General features: G+C 37.7%; 1 protein-coding gene across 1 annotated transcript in view; it reads right to left on the bottom strand.

Annotated features, from left to right (window-relative positions):
- The window catches only part of LARGE1 (LARGE xylosyl- and glucuronyltransferase 1), a 286606-nt gene that overhangs the window by 14593 nt on the left and 254882 nt on the right, over positions 1-17131 (bottom strand). The window contains exons 12-13 of the mRNA XM_062588926.1: positions 8389-8552; positions 3691-3969 (exon numbers count right to left, since the gene is read on the bottom strand). Coding sequence (XP_062444910.1) covers positions 3691-3969; positions 8389-8552 — 443 coding nt within the window. The remainder of the gene's footprint in view (positions 1-3690; positions 3970-8388; positions 8553-17131) is intronic.

Below are 17131 nucleotides of genomic sequence, written 5' to 3'. Positions count from 1 at the left end.
AGCTTGTAAATAAGAGCCTTAAATCCTATACATAAGCCAACCCAGAGCAGCATGGAAAGCTGAGTTTTACCTCTTCTTGCCTGTTATCAACCAAATATTTTTCAGGGATCAATTTTCCAGAGTCATCATTCTAATTACAATCTAATCTCCTCCTATCAGAAACAACTTAGTTTTTACTTTTCTGTGGGATGTTTTTTTACCCTGTTTGTTTGAGGTGCTTTTTGCTGGTTGATTGGTTCTGTGGTCTGTGGAAGAGGAAAATTTCCACTGTCAGTGTTGAAAAATAGGTGGAATATAACGTCAATAATTTGGTTACTTTGCAAACCAATACTGGGGAAACTGTTAGGGCTGTTTTTTGGACTCAGTAATATAGTTTCAAGGCCGATTTTTCCTTATTTATCCTTTTCCTTAAGTCCCAAAGTAAGGACTTAGGGAACTCTGTGACTTTGTGAAGAGCTTTCTTTTTGCTAGTGTTGTCCAGGAAACTGTTTCCCAGGCATCTTTGTGTTCAGACCTGATGTATGTCACTCTGACACAGGGAAGGTTGGGCTAAATTTCTAATCTATTAATACATTCTATTTTTTTCACGACATATAGAAGAAATAATCTTAAACTGCAAGAGTCTCCTCGGAGGCTGAACTAACTCCAGCATATTGACATCAGTCTTTTTATTTTCACATTCCTTTCCAAAATTTAACAAATAATTCTCCTCCCCATGTGGACATACAGCAATATCATCCCCATTTTTGGAGGATGGGAAAGCTCAGACAAAGTTTAGCAACCTAATCCTAAACCCTTGAATTCAGGAAAAAAAAAAATCAGTCCATTAATTCAAATCGGCTTTCATCATTTGGACCCTAATTGATCAGTTCAAGAAGAATGTACAAAGCAGTCACAGAGCTTGTGGTAAGAACTGAAGAGCTGTCAGTCCAGTGTAAAATTTATTAAAATATTCCTTGTTTCTGCAAAAACAATGAATGCATAACCTATGAATGTACCCAGTGAATTAAAAAAAAAAAAAGACACAACATGAAGCCTGTCTCTTCCTGAGATGCTGAAGACCAACTTCACAGTTCACATCGGAAGGAACAGGTTAAAAAAAAAATGTGGCTAGAGTTAAGATACAAGCTTCCAATTCACGCTAAATATGTCACTGGAAGCAAAGGCCCTATTTTACACAAATGTATCAGGAAGGAACTTTAATACTAGCTGTGACAACTGTAGATACTATAAAGAAACAGCCTGTCTAGTTATTTTATAAAAACCTTTAGGATGACCTACAGACCTTACATATAGCAATCAGAAAGAGCCTTTAGCTCTGTAGCAGTGACAAGATGACCTCAGTAATTAATGACTGAAGGTGACAAAAGACTTCTACTCAGCACAGACCACAGAATTCTCCAAGTTTTGTAAACAGGAAATCTTTAAATGATGCATTTCTTTCCCTGTGTACTTTACAGAAGAATAAGGTGGGACAGAAAGAGGTTTTGATGGACATTAAAAGCATTGAAATGGCTTTACTTAACAGCTGTGGTAAAGCTCTGTCTGAGTGCTAGTAACAGATTATACATAGAGTGACAAGTAACCATCAGCTCCTCCTTCAAAAATGGATACAACCCTTCACACACAAGGCCTTCAAAATACATCAAAAACATCTTTCGAAATTCCTCTCTTTCTTGGAATATTCTGTAGATACACAATCTACAGTATATGTAAACCAGTAAACTGGCAAGTGAGGACTTCTGTAACTTGTTCTGTACAAAGCCATACCTGAAACACCACACTATTTCTATTTACTTACGGTTATTCTGTCTGAGAAAATGAACATGAAAATGTGCCTTTCTAAAGAATAGTTGCTAACATTCAGATAGATAGCACTAATCAGCTATATGCAGAGTCAATGCAGAAAGATACGGGGTATTAGTATTTAAAATAATCTCACAGCATCCCCTGCTATTTTGTTCGGAAAAAAAAACATTATTTAAATAGCTACGAAAGATTCTTGTCCATACACAAAAAAAATCCAATCCCTTTTTAAAGAGCTAGTACTAGCAATTTCAATATTCTTGGGTAGCAGAGGCTCATAATCAGAGTTAAGCTGGTATGAGACTCACAAAAAGACTTGTAGAGTCACACAAGGTCTCAGATGCAACAATTTTCACTACAAATCTGTTTTCTTTCTGAACGGCTTCAATGGGTAGCATCACTGTTCATTTAGTTCTATGATTCATTATCATCATCCGAGAATAATTTTCATGGCTATAATATTTCAAGTATATTGTGGTACATCATCCTGTCTTCTCTCCTCTCTTCCTCCTTTAAGTATTGGCTCCCATCAGTGCACTGTGAAGCAGCATGGAGGAACAAGTTGCTTTTTTGCTAATACATGCTAATATCAACAGACTATCCTTACTGTGCTCAGCATCAATCTGAAGAAAAGTATCCTATGGAACAGTAACATAAAAGAACAGAAAAGCTAATAACAGTAGTCCCCATACATATCCTGAGACAGTTACTTCGTGGCAGGGAGAGAATTATTTTGTAGTTTTCATAGCCTAAATCACAAAGAAAGATCCCTAAAGTAAGTGAGAAACAAGTTGACAATTGACTACAACTAAAATTGTGTTATTGGACCCCAAGGTCTTAAACGACATAGTGAATTTGGCCCAGTGTGTGAATGTAGAAAATGAAAAAGGCAATTAATTCTTCATATGAGGTGAAATGAGAGAAAGAAGAAACTTAGCTGCAAGCCTGAAACAAAAGAATTTGTCCATAAGTTTATGATACAGGAGGGTATATCTCTCTTTACACTTCAGAAATGCGCAAGTGCACTATGCAGTTAATGGAACACCTACAGGCAGACTCTCACTGGAACCCTTTAACAAATTTAAACAGCAATGAAATGCAAAACTGATAGGGATTAAGAAAATGAAATCCTCTTGTCTGGCCACAGGGCGTCCTCCTTGCTCTATTCTTTGCCCTCAGATGACCAGCCTCTGTAAGAGGGAAAAGGTCTTTATTAAAAGAAGCTGTGTCAATGGATCAGAGGACTGTAGTTTGCTCAGCCCAACCTGCTCACATTCTTTATGACACAATACACACCGAAGTTACTCTTCCCACTTTCCTTATACTAATTATTTCGCTTTGACAGGTGCTGGCCCTGCAATCATATTATTGAGCTGATTAGACTATCACTCTATTTTCAAGGTATGGAACCAGATTAAGCATGTGTGACAGGAACAACAAGCTCAGTAATGTTTTGCACGCTTTCTTCTGTCACCCACTCTGAGAACCAGGCATGTTTAGGGAAATTGCCTGGTTCACATCTCTGCTAATATAGGATGCTATCGCACATTTAATAAGCTTAGTCTGGTTCAGTTTTCAAACTGATTCTTCTGCTGCTGTAAGAGAATTATTCTGATGGCTAACAGAGCTCCCATTTAGATCTTACTTTTTCTTTCTTAATTGTATTGCCTTACTTCTAGTTACAGCCTCTTCTTCTACCCTAAAAACTTTTGCCCTTTGCTAGGCACTGTCACATCAAATATCTATAAGATGTTTATTAGGTCCTCTTTCAGACCTGGTCAAACTGCATTATTCTGAAATAATGCATGTGTGTGTTAGAAGGGTGGGTGGTGGAAGGGCTGGAAAAGTGGATGACAATGGGAAGCACTGTACTGTCTTGCTTACCTGAGGTACTCGTAGAGTCCATACATGGGCAAGAAGTCAATGTCAGAGAGAAACATGTATGGCGTGCTGATATGCTTCATGGCCACATTCCGCAGAAGATTCACAGGGTAGAACTGGCCCTCCTTGTACACGATATGGTATCCGACATTGTGGCGGCTCATAAGGACTTCTGAGCCCTGGGCATAGCGCAGAAATTGCTGAGCTTCTGCATCAGAAAGATAGAGTGCCAGGCTAATTGGACCTTCCCAGTGTTTGCAGATAGCTTCAAGCATCTGGAGCCTGAAAGAAGAAGGGGGAGAGTAAGAAAAGGATGTCTCCCAGTCTGGGACTCTTTGCCTGTGATTCATCTGATCAAATACAGATAGCTATATCTAAGCGAGACAGATTGGGGTCACTCTATATCCTGTGGAAAGCAATAAGCATCTCTACAGCACAATTCAGCTCATCTAAGTCGATGTTTCTCTCTGAATAGATGAACTGCACCATAGATACGGCTATTTCTCTTCACTGAATACAAGGGTGTCTACAGCAGCCCTAGCTCAGATACAAACATAAACAATGCAAATACCTAAAGTCAAGTGAAATCATCATCACCGTTTCTGCTCAAAGCCTCAGTGCTGCAGGAAAATCCATAAGGATGATTGCCTTTGTCTGATGGGAGCTTTGAGCAGTTGCAGAAATCTGTCCATGTGGATCAACTTACAGGATAGGGGTCTTGTAATCTTAAGGAGTACCTAGGACCAAGTTTACACTGTAGGTTAAGATGTTTTCAAACACTAACACACTACAGTGCTCAACAAGCTTGTGGAGGACAAAAAGTGTACAGACCCACAGACCACTTTATCTGCTGTTTATGAAAATCTTCCTTGAATTTTTGTAAAGCAGTGAGTCAGATCTTAAAAGTTGTTAGAAGTGATGGGTCAAGGAAATACTGAGTTATATGAACTCAGTATATATTTGCTCTAACTAAAACAAAATTCACTGTCAGGAAAAGGCCCAGAGGATAATACATCAATAGATATGGGATTTACTATGTGTAGGGAGTGAGGAAAGAGGGAGGGAATGACATGGCATGGCCATGAAGTACAAACAAAAAACATTTCAAACAAAAACATGCTTTTAAGTACTAATTTCTATATGTTACAGCAGTATCTACTCATGTTTCAGAAAATGACTTTTAAAGTAAGTTGTATTAACGTATATACTTTCAAACTCACATTTTTGATGAAAATGGCAACAAAAGATTTCATATACAAAATTAAATTAAATTCAGTCCGCTTCAAATAGTTCAAGCCTTTTGACAAATTTATACAGAACTGAGTAAAGATTAAGATATGCCACCCCAAAATACAGCAAGGACTGATTACAAAGCCTCTTCAGTTAATGTAAAGAGAAATGAACCTATGCAGCCTAGCCAGACATTCTATTAAAAATTAGGAAGAGTAGACTACACAACATGATTATCTTCTCTATCTTTCAAATCCACATTAATAGATTTTTCCTATTAATATTTATACAGAACACAAAAAAAGTTTTCTGCATCATTGTAATCAAAGAAAATAATTTCCCCCGTCTAATATCTCCCTAAGTTTTGCAGCAAAAAGGCATGATATACTCATACCAGCAAATACAAATTCTGATTTAACATTAATAGCTTTTTCCTGCATTTCTGAATGATCTTGATGACATCCAAGAAGACATAATCATTTTTTTCTTAGATATGAAATATTACCTTTACTAGTCTATACCCGGCACATTATTTTCTTTTTATCTATTATTGAAACAAAGGTTATTATCAGGCTGAAACATACAGACAAATCAGAAACACAAATCAATAAAAAGGATCTGAAAAGTATGTGAAGGCTTTAGGCTTGTGATTGTACAAAGAATAAATAGAGAAACATATATGCTTTTCACCTTTTTTCAACACAGTGGCAACTTATTAATCAGGAGAATCCAATTCATCAGCACTCAGATTTAGGGCAGCCTTTCATAAATGGAATACTTGCCTCACAAGAAATGCAACAGAATGCCTTTCAAGGACTCCAAGCAATGGACAAATAGCATGCATAATTTATTTAAATGGCACACCTGATAATGCCTAAAAAGCTTTTCACGATTTAAGTGAGAAATATGTTTTGCTGATATAGATTTCCAGCAGGGTAGCTTAGTTCCCTTCCAAATACTCCATTTTGCTGCATCTTTCTCACTGACAAGCTCCACTTCTGTGAATTTGATACAGGGGCTACTGGGTGATGTTCCATAATCTGCACTCTGTAGCTGTTTAGAACACATTGTTTTGACTATAAAACCTAGAATTACAAGCTTCTAAGCATACCATCACCAAATAACTTTTTTTTTTGTTAGTGGTCTTGTGGGATGTTTTCTCTTAAGGTCTGTTCCAGTCAAGAGAATTTTACTGGAATTCGATAATATTATGAAATTTTGTTTCCACTTTTCCTCTTAAGAACTCTCAACCAATTTACAACTCACTGTGATTTCAAGCAGTCTAATATTAGTTCCGTCTTTCCTTGTCTACATTCTGATCTTACATTTTTATAATTCTCATTTCTGAATCCTAGCTAGGCACCATGCCTTTAAAAAGACTGCCTAGCCAAAACACCCTCTCAAAAATTGCACACATAGCCCTGGATGCAACCAAACCATTATTAGAGAAAATGTCACATCAGTACAAAACATGACAGTTAACCGATAACAAACAGCACTGAATGAAGTCTCCTTCAAAGCTTCTATCTGAAAATATTACCGGTGGCTCCTAAAATGCACCATTGCTTTCGATTCCCGAAGTCTACAGTACAAACACAGGTAAACCTGTCACCACAGTCATGTCTGTCTCAGCTCCAACAGGACTGGAACTAGAGACACTGAGAGCTGCTTTCTTGGCTTTCCTTATTTCAGATAAGCACTTGAATGAAAGATGCAGGGGTGTAGGATATCATACTTTGTTTACGTACATGCCATCTTACATCCGAGATGGTATGTGTAACTGTCTATAGCTACTCTGGAGGAGTTTAACAAACGTAGTATAAAGAAGACCCCAAAAAGTAAGGCAGTAACTGAAACATGTGAAGGAAAACAAAAAAGCTAAACACTTCTTTGGTCTGATATTATTTATTGATTTTTGCTGAAAGAGAGTATTTCCAACTCAAATCAATAATTTATAGCAACACACCAATGAAGCAGGAAAGATTTTTCCTGCATAGTATCAGGAGAGTTGTTCTTTCTGAATAAAAATGTGTGGTTCTGTCTATCAATAAAAACATGTGCCCCAGTGAGAATCCAAAAAGGGAAACAGATGCTCAGACTTTGCATCACTGCCGGTGAAACAGCACCAAGATGCAGCTCATTCTTTTGAATTAAATTCTAGAGAGAAAATACACCATGTGCACACACCAGCTTTACTAATTTATTGTGGCATTCGCTCAGGGTCTGGCTTAATTTATTTCTTTAGTTTTTTACTCAAAGGTTTGTGAACACTTAAGAAATGTTTCCTCAATTAAAAATCAATAGAACAGGCACCGAAGAGCATAGCAAATCATAATAGGATGTGCAGGATGCAGTGCCGAGGTACTGGTGAAACAAAATAGACCTCGTTTGTGTTTATTATTGAAACAGGATGTAAATGTTTTGTTGATCTGAATTCATCCAATCCTCCCTTGAATACTGCTGACCTTCCACTGGTGTAAGAGCAGTGGGGTTCATATGTCATGCTGCATTCTATATGGACACAGCTAAATGAAATATCAGTTGCCTGCTTACATTTAAGTAGTTCTGGTCTGTTTTGTAACCTACTCTGACAGCAACAACAATGAAGTTTGGATTAGGTTTGAATTAAGAAGCAAAAAGGAAAAGAGATTGACTAATTCAAAGTATAACTGAGTTGGTTGATTTGGAATGTACTTTCAGAGTTTCTGAAGGATGCCAACTCAGTGCAGTGGTAGGAACCAGAAAGGTGCAGGTAAGGCTTGGCATGAAACTGATTTTTTTTTCCCAGAGGAAATACCAGCATTTTAAAATTAAATTCCACTTTACATCAGAACTAAAAGTTGAAAAGAGTTAAATTAGAAATATTACTCTGAAAATTAACACTTGTATTAAAATGCAATGACTCCTCTCAAAAGGACATTTTTAATTTCACACCAGCACCTTGAAATTAAAAAATAATTATTTTATATCATCCAATTTGAAATAAAAATGTTCAGTTCTCACTGTAAGAAAAAGCAAATCATTAATTGAACTTTTCTGCAAGGAAATTGTCAATGAAATCAAAATTAGCATTGCCTAATGGGAAATACTGGGGAAATGTGACCAGCTACCACTGCATGCCTAAATCCATTGAAAATGCCTCCTATATTTTTCTAAGTTGTTGTAAAACTCCATAAACCAATAACATCTTTCAATCCTGACAGATAACATCCTCTGCTGTTCCAATATTCAGCCTCTCAAGAACTCTGTCTACATGCCAATGTGCACTGCATAGCTAAGTATGGATATATATGTAATACATGTGCTACCCCTAATTTCAGACAGGTCTTAGAGCATGATAGGTTAGTTTTCTGTGAAAACAACTTTTTCTCTTCCTGAAGCATTACAAAGCTGGATTTCTGGAAGAGTTCTTACGCTGTAAGAACATATTCATTGTCCTTTGCTTCCTGATGAACAAGAGGTCTTTCCTACCTGTCCATTGAAAGCTGAGCCACCAGTGTTACATCAGTGTTGTCAGAAGCAGGCTCATATTCGTAATGTAGAAAATACAAATGAGTGCGATGGACAGTGAAACGTTCTCGACGAAATTCATAGCATAAGTCATCCTCATCCAGCTCAGACAGTTGTTTCTGGAGCTGTAAAGGAAGAGTGGACATAAAGATACGTTCTTTACAATTCCTTGTGCAATCAAGAGAGAATAAGCAGAACTTGGGAACTTGTAGCATGAGGCAACAAGGAGTGTAAGTGGGGCAGACAGAGTAGCAGTGATTTCCCAAACTCTAACTCCTTCAAGTCACTGGACAAGAGATTGGTTTAGCACTTGCAAGTAAACTGGTGAGGCAAACAGGCCACTGTCATGATTCTCTCTCCTCTTTCCACTTCTAGACTAGCAATGAAACTTTGAACAAGCACAATGTTTAATAATCACAAAGTCTCAGAGTTAATGCTCCAATGTGATGCATAAGGTCATTTCTTAAAAACAGTATTTCAAGCTATTTGCAGATACACAGCTCCAGTGGACAAGATTTCAGTGACAGATTAAGCTAGTACCCTGAACTGTGCAACTTCCCTTCTGCTGTCTCTGTTGGAAGACAGCAACCTCTTTTAGTGGCATGGGACAGACAGCTGGAAAAGTAACATCTTAAACAGAACATTAGTCAAAGCCTTGAGACTTACGTATCTATACCAGTTTAATTTCACACTGAAATTACTCATTCAGCTACAGCTGACAGCCTATATTTTTAACAGGATTTGTGCTTCTGGATATTCAGTTTGAGAAATCCAAAGATGTCAGATTAACAAAAAAAAAAAAAAAAAAAAAAAAAAGGTATTTTTTGGCTCCCCTGCAAATCAAGCCCCTTCAAAGTCAAAATGGACATCTCAAAATAAAGTAGTCCAATCATGACTCACTTAAATATGTAGTTTTAAGAGAATAAAAGTTCAGCCCTGGGAAAAGAAGAGAGATAAAAATTGACCAACCCTCTATATTTCTGGCTAATTCTATTCCTGAACTGAAAGATTTTAAAGACAAACAATTGGCTGGATTATTTAAAAGGCATTTTAAAAAGGAAAAACTGGGTATCCCTGTTGTAAAATGCCCCAGAATATATAATGAGGGTAAAAAATATTTACGCTCTTAATACGTCAAACTAAGCTCTGTTTGAGTTGCTCTAAAATGTACATTTTTAATAAAGGTATCATTTCTATACTTTATTTCTTAGAAGTATTCAATAAGAAGGATAAAATTATCTATTAACCAGAAAAAAATAAGAAAAATATGTTATTAATGTAAGAATTTTTACAAGTTTTGACAAAAAATACAATTCACTTTAATTGTTTTGTGAAATAGTTTATGAATTATATATTTTTAGATTTAAAAAATCTTATTTTTTCCTGTTCAAAAGGATATAAAGTAATAGTTTATGACACTATTTTTAAGAAAAGAATTGGAAAATATGAGAGTTTCTTGTTCTAATACTATGTCAAGAAGAAAAGCTCTTGTTCTTGGAATTGTAAGCATAATGGTTGCCATCAAAAATAATGCTTACAGCTGAATGCTTTCCTGTGAAGCCTGATGGAATAATTCCCGATATTTTCCTGAATACCACTCTTTAATCTTTTGAATAACGGAAACACCTCCTTTGATTTCAATGAGCTTTGGATCAGCCTGTGGTTCTTCCTTTCTATTGCTCTACAGAGATCTTAAAACATCCCCCCAAGAGGGATGTTTTCAGAAGGATGACAGTGCAAATCTTGACAAATCTTTGCTCAAGTAAAACTTCAATTGAAATCAAGGTTTCTCTGGGTGGAACAGAAATCAAGAGTTCTTTTATGTCCTGTTAGAGTTTCATTAATTCTGTTTTATAAATCATCATTCAGCTGAGCCCATACTTCATTTTCCAAAGCACGTTCAGTCTTTGAATTAAACCCCGATATTGACAATGACTAGAAAGAATATTTTACAATTTCCATTTCTTCCTTGAAAAGGGCATTAGTAGGCCCTTATCAGAATTATCAAACAACCTTAAGTTTATATGGTTAAGAATACAGCAAAGCAGTTTTAAAGAATACCTTGCTGTCCTGCTTTACATAAAAACAGCCAGGTTAGAAGTTTATAATTGCACAGCAGCTATTAACTGGGCAGTCACTGAATAATTATTGGAGATGCTAAAATGTTATAAATACTTAACTAAGAGTCACAGAATAGTATTTTGGGCTACATTATGGCTTTGAGCACAATCAAGCCTTGTTGGGGGAAAAGGAGGAGACAGTTTCTTCGAGGCCCTCTATTTTGACTGTGAAACCACAAACTTGCTGACAGAGCTGAAGGAGAGCAGCAATCTAGTATAGTTATAAGATATAAGATAATAGTAGATGGATTTTCCATATTAACAACTGTTTGCATTATTGGTGTTGGCAATAGGGTTTTGGTTTCTATGATCATGGGACCCTGTTTGAAGATCGACAACTGATGGGGAGAGATAGGATCCCCATCACTAAGCAGGGCATACATTCAGTCTTTACTGCTAAGGGCAGCCCTCAGCAATCCCACACTCTGGAGACAAGAGAGAAAGTCTGGAGAAAAGAAGACTTTTCCTTGGTTGAGGAGAATCGGGTTAGAGATCTTCTAGGCAAACTTGACACCCACAAACCCATGGGCCCCAATGGGATGCACCCACAAGTACTGAGGGAGCTGGCAGATGTTATTGCTAGGCCTCTCTCCATCATCTCTGAAAGGTCATGGAGAACTGGAGAGGCATCTGAGGACTGGAAGAAAGGTAACGTCACTCCAGTCTTCAAAAAGGGCAAGAAGGAGGACCCAGGAAACTACAGGTCAGTCAGCCTCACCTCCATCCCTGGAAAGGTGATGGAACAGCTCATCCTGGATGTCATCTCCAAGCATATAGAGGAAAAGAAGGTGATCAGGAGTAGTCACATGGATTCACCAAGGGGAAATCCTGTTTAACCATCCTGACTGCCTTCTGTGATAGCATGACTGGCTGGGTAGATGAGGAGAGAGCAGTGGATGTTGTTTACCTTGACTTCAGCAAGACTTTCGACCCTGTCTCTCATAATATCCTCAGAAGGGTGGGGTAAGCTCAGGAAGTGTTGTTTAAATGAGTAGATAGTGAGGTGGATTGAGAGCTGGCTGAAAGGCAGAGCTCAGAGGGTTGTCATCAGCAGCACAGAGTCTAGTTGGAGGCCTGTAGCTAGCGGTGTTCCCCCAAGGCTCAGTACTGGGCCCAGTCTTGTTCAACTTCTTCATCAATGACCTGGATGAGGGGACAGAGTGCCTCCTCAGCAAGTTTGCTGACGATACCAAACTGGGAGGAGCAGCTGATACATCAGAAGGCTGTGCTGCCATTCAGAGAGACCTGGACAGTCTGAAAAGTTGGGTAGAGAGGAGCTTCATGAAGTTCAACAAGGGCAAGTGCAGGGTCCTGCACCTAGGGAGAAATAACCCCATACACCACTACAGGCTGGGAGTCGACCTGCTGGAAAGCAGCTCTGCAGAGAAGGACATGAGAGTTTTGGTGGACAAGTTGACTGTGAGCCAGTAATACGCACTTGTAGCCAAGAAGGCCAATGATATCCTGGGGTGCATTAGGAAGAGTGCTGTCAACAGGTCAAGAGAGGTGATCCTCCCCTTTTATTCAGCCCTGGTGAAGCCACATCTGGAGTACTGTGTCCAGGCCTGGCTTTAGGCAATTTGCCTTTGGTCCAGAAAAACTTGTAAGCTCACAAGCTGTCTCACTGATGCTAATCGCATGATATGCACAAAGTATCTAGATCAGCACGCTGAGTGCTTCTCTGGATTATGCACTGTGAAGCAAACAGCTAGTCCATGCAACCGCCACTTGAGACCTGCATGGTCGGGAAAAACTGGTGCCCAGAAATCTTCAGAGGATAATTAGCCAGCTACTTTTCTCTTGTTTCCAATTTATTTTAAGGATAATACTGTTGCTGTTGCATTTTTTTTTTTTTTTGATATTTTCAAGTGAAATTCTTAGAGCTACCAAAGCACAATGGAAGACAATTTCCAAAGCTGAATAAAGAAGCAAACCTTGCCTTTCTTTCCTCCAGACCTTCCAAAATCATATCCTTAAAATACCTTCATATTCAAACACATATCTTTTCTGATGCCTGACAACAACAGAAAGTAGAGAAAATATTACAAAGTGAATCCTCAAATTCTAGGACAACCTCCTCCCCCTTTTCTTTCTGTGAAGAATGGTCCATCTTCACAACATATCTGAGCTTAACAAAACCAGTGTATCTGCTCTCCAGTTTGCCTAATATTTGTTAAAAACATAAGAAGGTAAAAGACGAGGCAGAGAAAATGAAAACAAAACATATTTTCAACATTAAAAAAAGCATTCAGGCCATACTATTCAGCTCTAACAATTAAGGAAAAAAAAAGTCCTTCCTCAAAAAACAGTGTTTCTTTTGAACAAACACCAATTTTTTGGTACTGCTGTGCATGTCTCTCATAAGTTAAACTGTGAGACATAAAGAAAAGCTGGGGTAAAATATCTAGGTCTTCAATCCCATTTTGGACTACTCTTAGAATCTCCTTTTACTTTAATTCCATATAAATAAAAATGGGAATATGAACGTTTCTTGTCTTCTGGGAAGATTTTGGATATATCTGGCTCATCTGCTTTAACATAATTGGTCACTTTAAGAGCATTTTCCCCTTTCTCATTTTCTCTATTCATACATGTTCACAAAAATATTCAGATACTCATGTCCTAGTATCACACACACAGATACAGGCTGCTTCCTTCTTCCTACAAAGAGACACACAATATATAAAAATTTATGTTGCACACAGTCATATGCCATTATTACATACACATATTTAAAATGAAGAATGTTAAGGATGCACGACATTCAAGAGAATTGTTGAAGAGAGTCAAATATATAAACTTAAATCTATCTATTTTGTAATTTACTTCATCCCATTTTTCAGTTACATGATCACATAAAATTTTTCCAATGATATTGTTTTATCTACAGTATGCATATTGTGTGGATCCATTATTTACAGAAAAAGGATTTATAGTGTAGTTTAAAGTTTGCTTCCACATTGTACCTCAATGAAAACAGGGGTTGATACTGGGAATACTGACACCTATGCTAACAGATGTTCATTCAAACACAGCACACCATCCGAAGGAGGATACTAATATCATCTGGATTTGATAAAAGATGGCATCTCCATTTTGAACACCTCCATTATACGTGCAACAATAGGCTTAGTATAGCGAAGACTTCTTATTGTTAGAGTGACAGCATGTGTTTTGCAAAAACAAGAATATGCTTAGCACGAGATTCACTGTTTCTATAAGATTTTCAGTGTTAAAGCCACTAATTTGCCACTGACCATGTAGGAAATTTCCCCGCTAGGAAATACTCTCACAGTTGAAAATACATGTTCTTTTGAGACCATATGCAGTAGATATTCTCTTAGGAAATTCTACAGTGGGAAACAGCAAGTTCTTTCAGTTAGCATCATGATATTATTTGTTTCAGAAATAAAAACGGCAACAAGCAGAGGGAGCCACTACATTCATGATACCAAAACAGAGAGACAGATATATCCAAAAATATAATGCATTTGCTAAGTTACTTCTCTGGGCAAGCAGCTGTGGCAGATGATCTGACTTCATCTCCAGGAAAGTGGCCTTTGAGGCTTGGCTGGACATACAGGTACATGCAGGCCAGGAGGTATTGAACTCTACTATAAATCCTCACCATTTACCATGTCTGCTTGTCTGACTAATATATTTATATGAGATGAGGTGGTGTTTTCTATCCATGTGACAGACTGCCAACCCATATGATAAATGGCACATAACACATACCTTTCATTGACAAATTGGTAGTCTGCTCATGAATCTCTCTTCCTGAAGCTGTTTCTACTTGTGAATATATCTATGATTGGCTTTTTTCTTTTTCTTTTTCTTTTTTTTTTTTTTTTTTTTTTTCTTTTTTTTTTTGAATTGTAGTGTCATAGGAACATTTTACTTCCCACTAAAATCTACAGGATTCCATCCCAAGAGAGATGAATCCAAATCCAGGATCAAGAGTATTTTCTTTAAGATTAATGATATTTCAAAACAAACAAACAAATGACATTTTATGTGTACTCTACCTGGTAATATTGGCTTCTTTGCAACAGAGAGGAGGAAATCTGGGCTTCCTTCATGATATGTAATTTGGTTAGCAAGATTTAAAATGACAAAATTCTCATCCAAACAAAAACTATTTCCAGACATTTTAGGAGAGGAATTAGTGTTCTAGTTTTCCTCCTTCTCCCTGTTTCAGGTGTGCCAATGGTCCTGCATTGCCTTTGAACTTCAGCACCTCACAGTCTTTGTTATGTTCGTCTTCACAAAACCTTCTGAGACTGGGAAGTGCTGTATTTCCACTCCTTTGAAAGTAAGGGGGTCTGCACTTATCTCTGGTACAGACTCCTAACTGAGATGCTTGAATTAGTTTTTAAAGGAGAGAAAAAAGACATGTCCTAGGATTTAGATCCTGCAGAAGGGGGGAACCCCTCTATGTTTGCATGTCTCCTCATAAAGCATTTAAAAATGTGTGAGATGACCCTAAGCTTAAGTAATTCACCAATATCATACAATGTAGCAGAAACTGAGCAGCTTAGAAACTTTCAACTTCCAGATCATCCTGCCTTATCCTAGGTGTGTGCAGTTAAGATTCACATTAGAATACCAACTCAGCCACTGAGACACACAAAAAATAACATCAGCTCAGGATGAAACTATAAGCTAGTTATAAAATGCAGCAGTTTCATTTCCTCCTGTCTAGTCATCCCAGTTCCCACCAGCAGGCAATTTAGCTTGCAACATTTAGCACTTTTAGAGTGTGTGAGCTAACTGCTGCCTTTAGCGTGGCATAAACAAAGCAGATGATGATGTAGGGAGGAAAAAGCATTCACTGAGTCTTGTTTGGGAGATGACCTACATAAAGTACTTCTGGCTTTTCCAATAATTAGTAATAAAAGCCAGACTAATCCCATGTCAATTAAACCTTTATTCTTCCCACACCATAAAATTTTGTGCATTTGCTATGGGTCAAATTGTGCTTTCTTTGTGAAATAAAATTGTGCAAAAGACAAAGAGGAGGATACTGTTTGAGCAACCTACCTAGCAAGAGGAATTTTGCTGCAGCATATGAAAAAGTAGACAATAGTCTTGCTACAGAGAAGTAATGTATTCACAATTAAGAACCCAGTTTTTCAGCACGGCTAACACTATAATCAGTTCTGTACATATAAATTACAGCTTCCCTTGATCTTAGCTGCAGCTGCGAGGGCTTGGTAGTTCTCAGTATCCCATATCATTAGCCCCTTGCCAAATTTTCTTGGCTAAACTGTTCCCAGTCCTTCCTTGCAACAGTTCCTTAACAGATTGGTCTCCTTGCTTCTGTTTCCCCAGATTGTTCCCAGCCCCGGTCTTCCTGTGTAGAGAGTTTCACAGTCTCTCCTAAGTCTTAATCTCAGTTTTCCTAATGGAGAAGTTCTAGCACTGTTTCTAGCCCCAAGGTACCTGTTCAAGTAGCCTGCAAACTTCCTGCACCTACAGGTATCCATCAGTCCTCTCCCCTTCCCACTCCAAACACAATCTCTCCAGATTCTATATCTAAATTAAGTCTTTTCTTTCTGCCTTTGACCTAGCTTTTATCCCTTTTACAAGTGAATCAGGTATTCTTCTGCTCCATGCTGCCTGGACATAAGTGAGGGCAATGGATATAATTCAGAAGAATTATAGCAAGCAGATATCCTGCTCTCAGCTCAAATGCAGTTTTTCAGCCTGGCATGGAGCATTCAGAAGAAGCAGAAAATGTCCATCTTTGCCCTGGTCTCTTGACTGCAGCATGCTCAATTGTTCTGCAGCATTGGGACATATATAACCCAGTCACATATATTCATCCATGTGTCTGAAGAGCTGAGCCTATTAAAAATTAAAGAAAACACTACTGAGGATGTGTAAATCACATTTTTTCAGACCTATAGTTCGCATAAATTTTCATCAGGTTGGTGAAGAGCACTGCCTGGCATTCTTACTTAATTTTGGGTTCTTCTTGTGGCATGGAGTATTTCCATGAGGAGGTCATCAGAACTTTGTGATGTGGGTGAAATTTCCAAGCTTTTCTCCATGCTTCATTTTAAAATAGAAGGAAAAAAGGAAGAGGTATACTAGTGTGATGAAAAAACACATTCTGCATGGTTTTCCCATCTAGCAATATTATAAGGAGTAGAAAGCAGCATGATGGGAAGTTTCAGACAGCTAACAGGATGTGCTATCAGCTAAGTATTTAATAATAATAACAATACCAGTTGTACTATTAGAAACAACACAACTGGGAAAGTCAGAATTTCCCCTCAAAACTGCCATATACCATCTGTTACTACTATAGAAAGACTACAACATGATAAAATAGTAACTTTAAACCCCAGTCACACAAACAATGCAGATCCATATTCTTATACTTAAATCCTGCAGAAGCAAAGGGTATCTCCTGCAACAGTCAGATTGCAAGTTCAGTGCCCAGTTACTAACTTGGAAGTACTCTTTGCAGGCTATTTTTAGATATTTAGAAATTGTTAAATTTGTTAGTAAAGTTTATACTTTTTGTAACACTGCTAGCATCTGGCTTTCTGGTGGGTGTTATAAGAAGGCATGCA

The sequence above is a fragment of the Rhea pennata genome, chromosome 1, assembly GCF_028389875.1.
Source record: "Rhea pennata isolate bPtePen1 chromosome 1, bPtePen1.pri, whole genome shotgun sequence".
NCBI lineage: Eukaryota > Metazoa > Chordata > Aves > Rheiformes > Rheidae > Rhea > Rhea pennata.
Note: the sequence above shows the minus strand (reverse complement) of the source record. Positions and strands in the feature narration are given on the sequence as shown.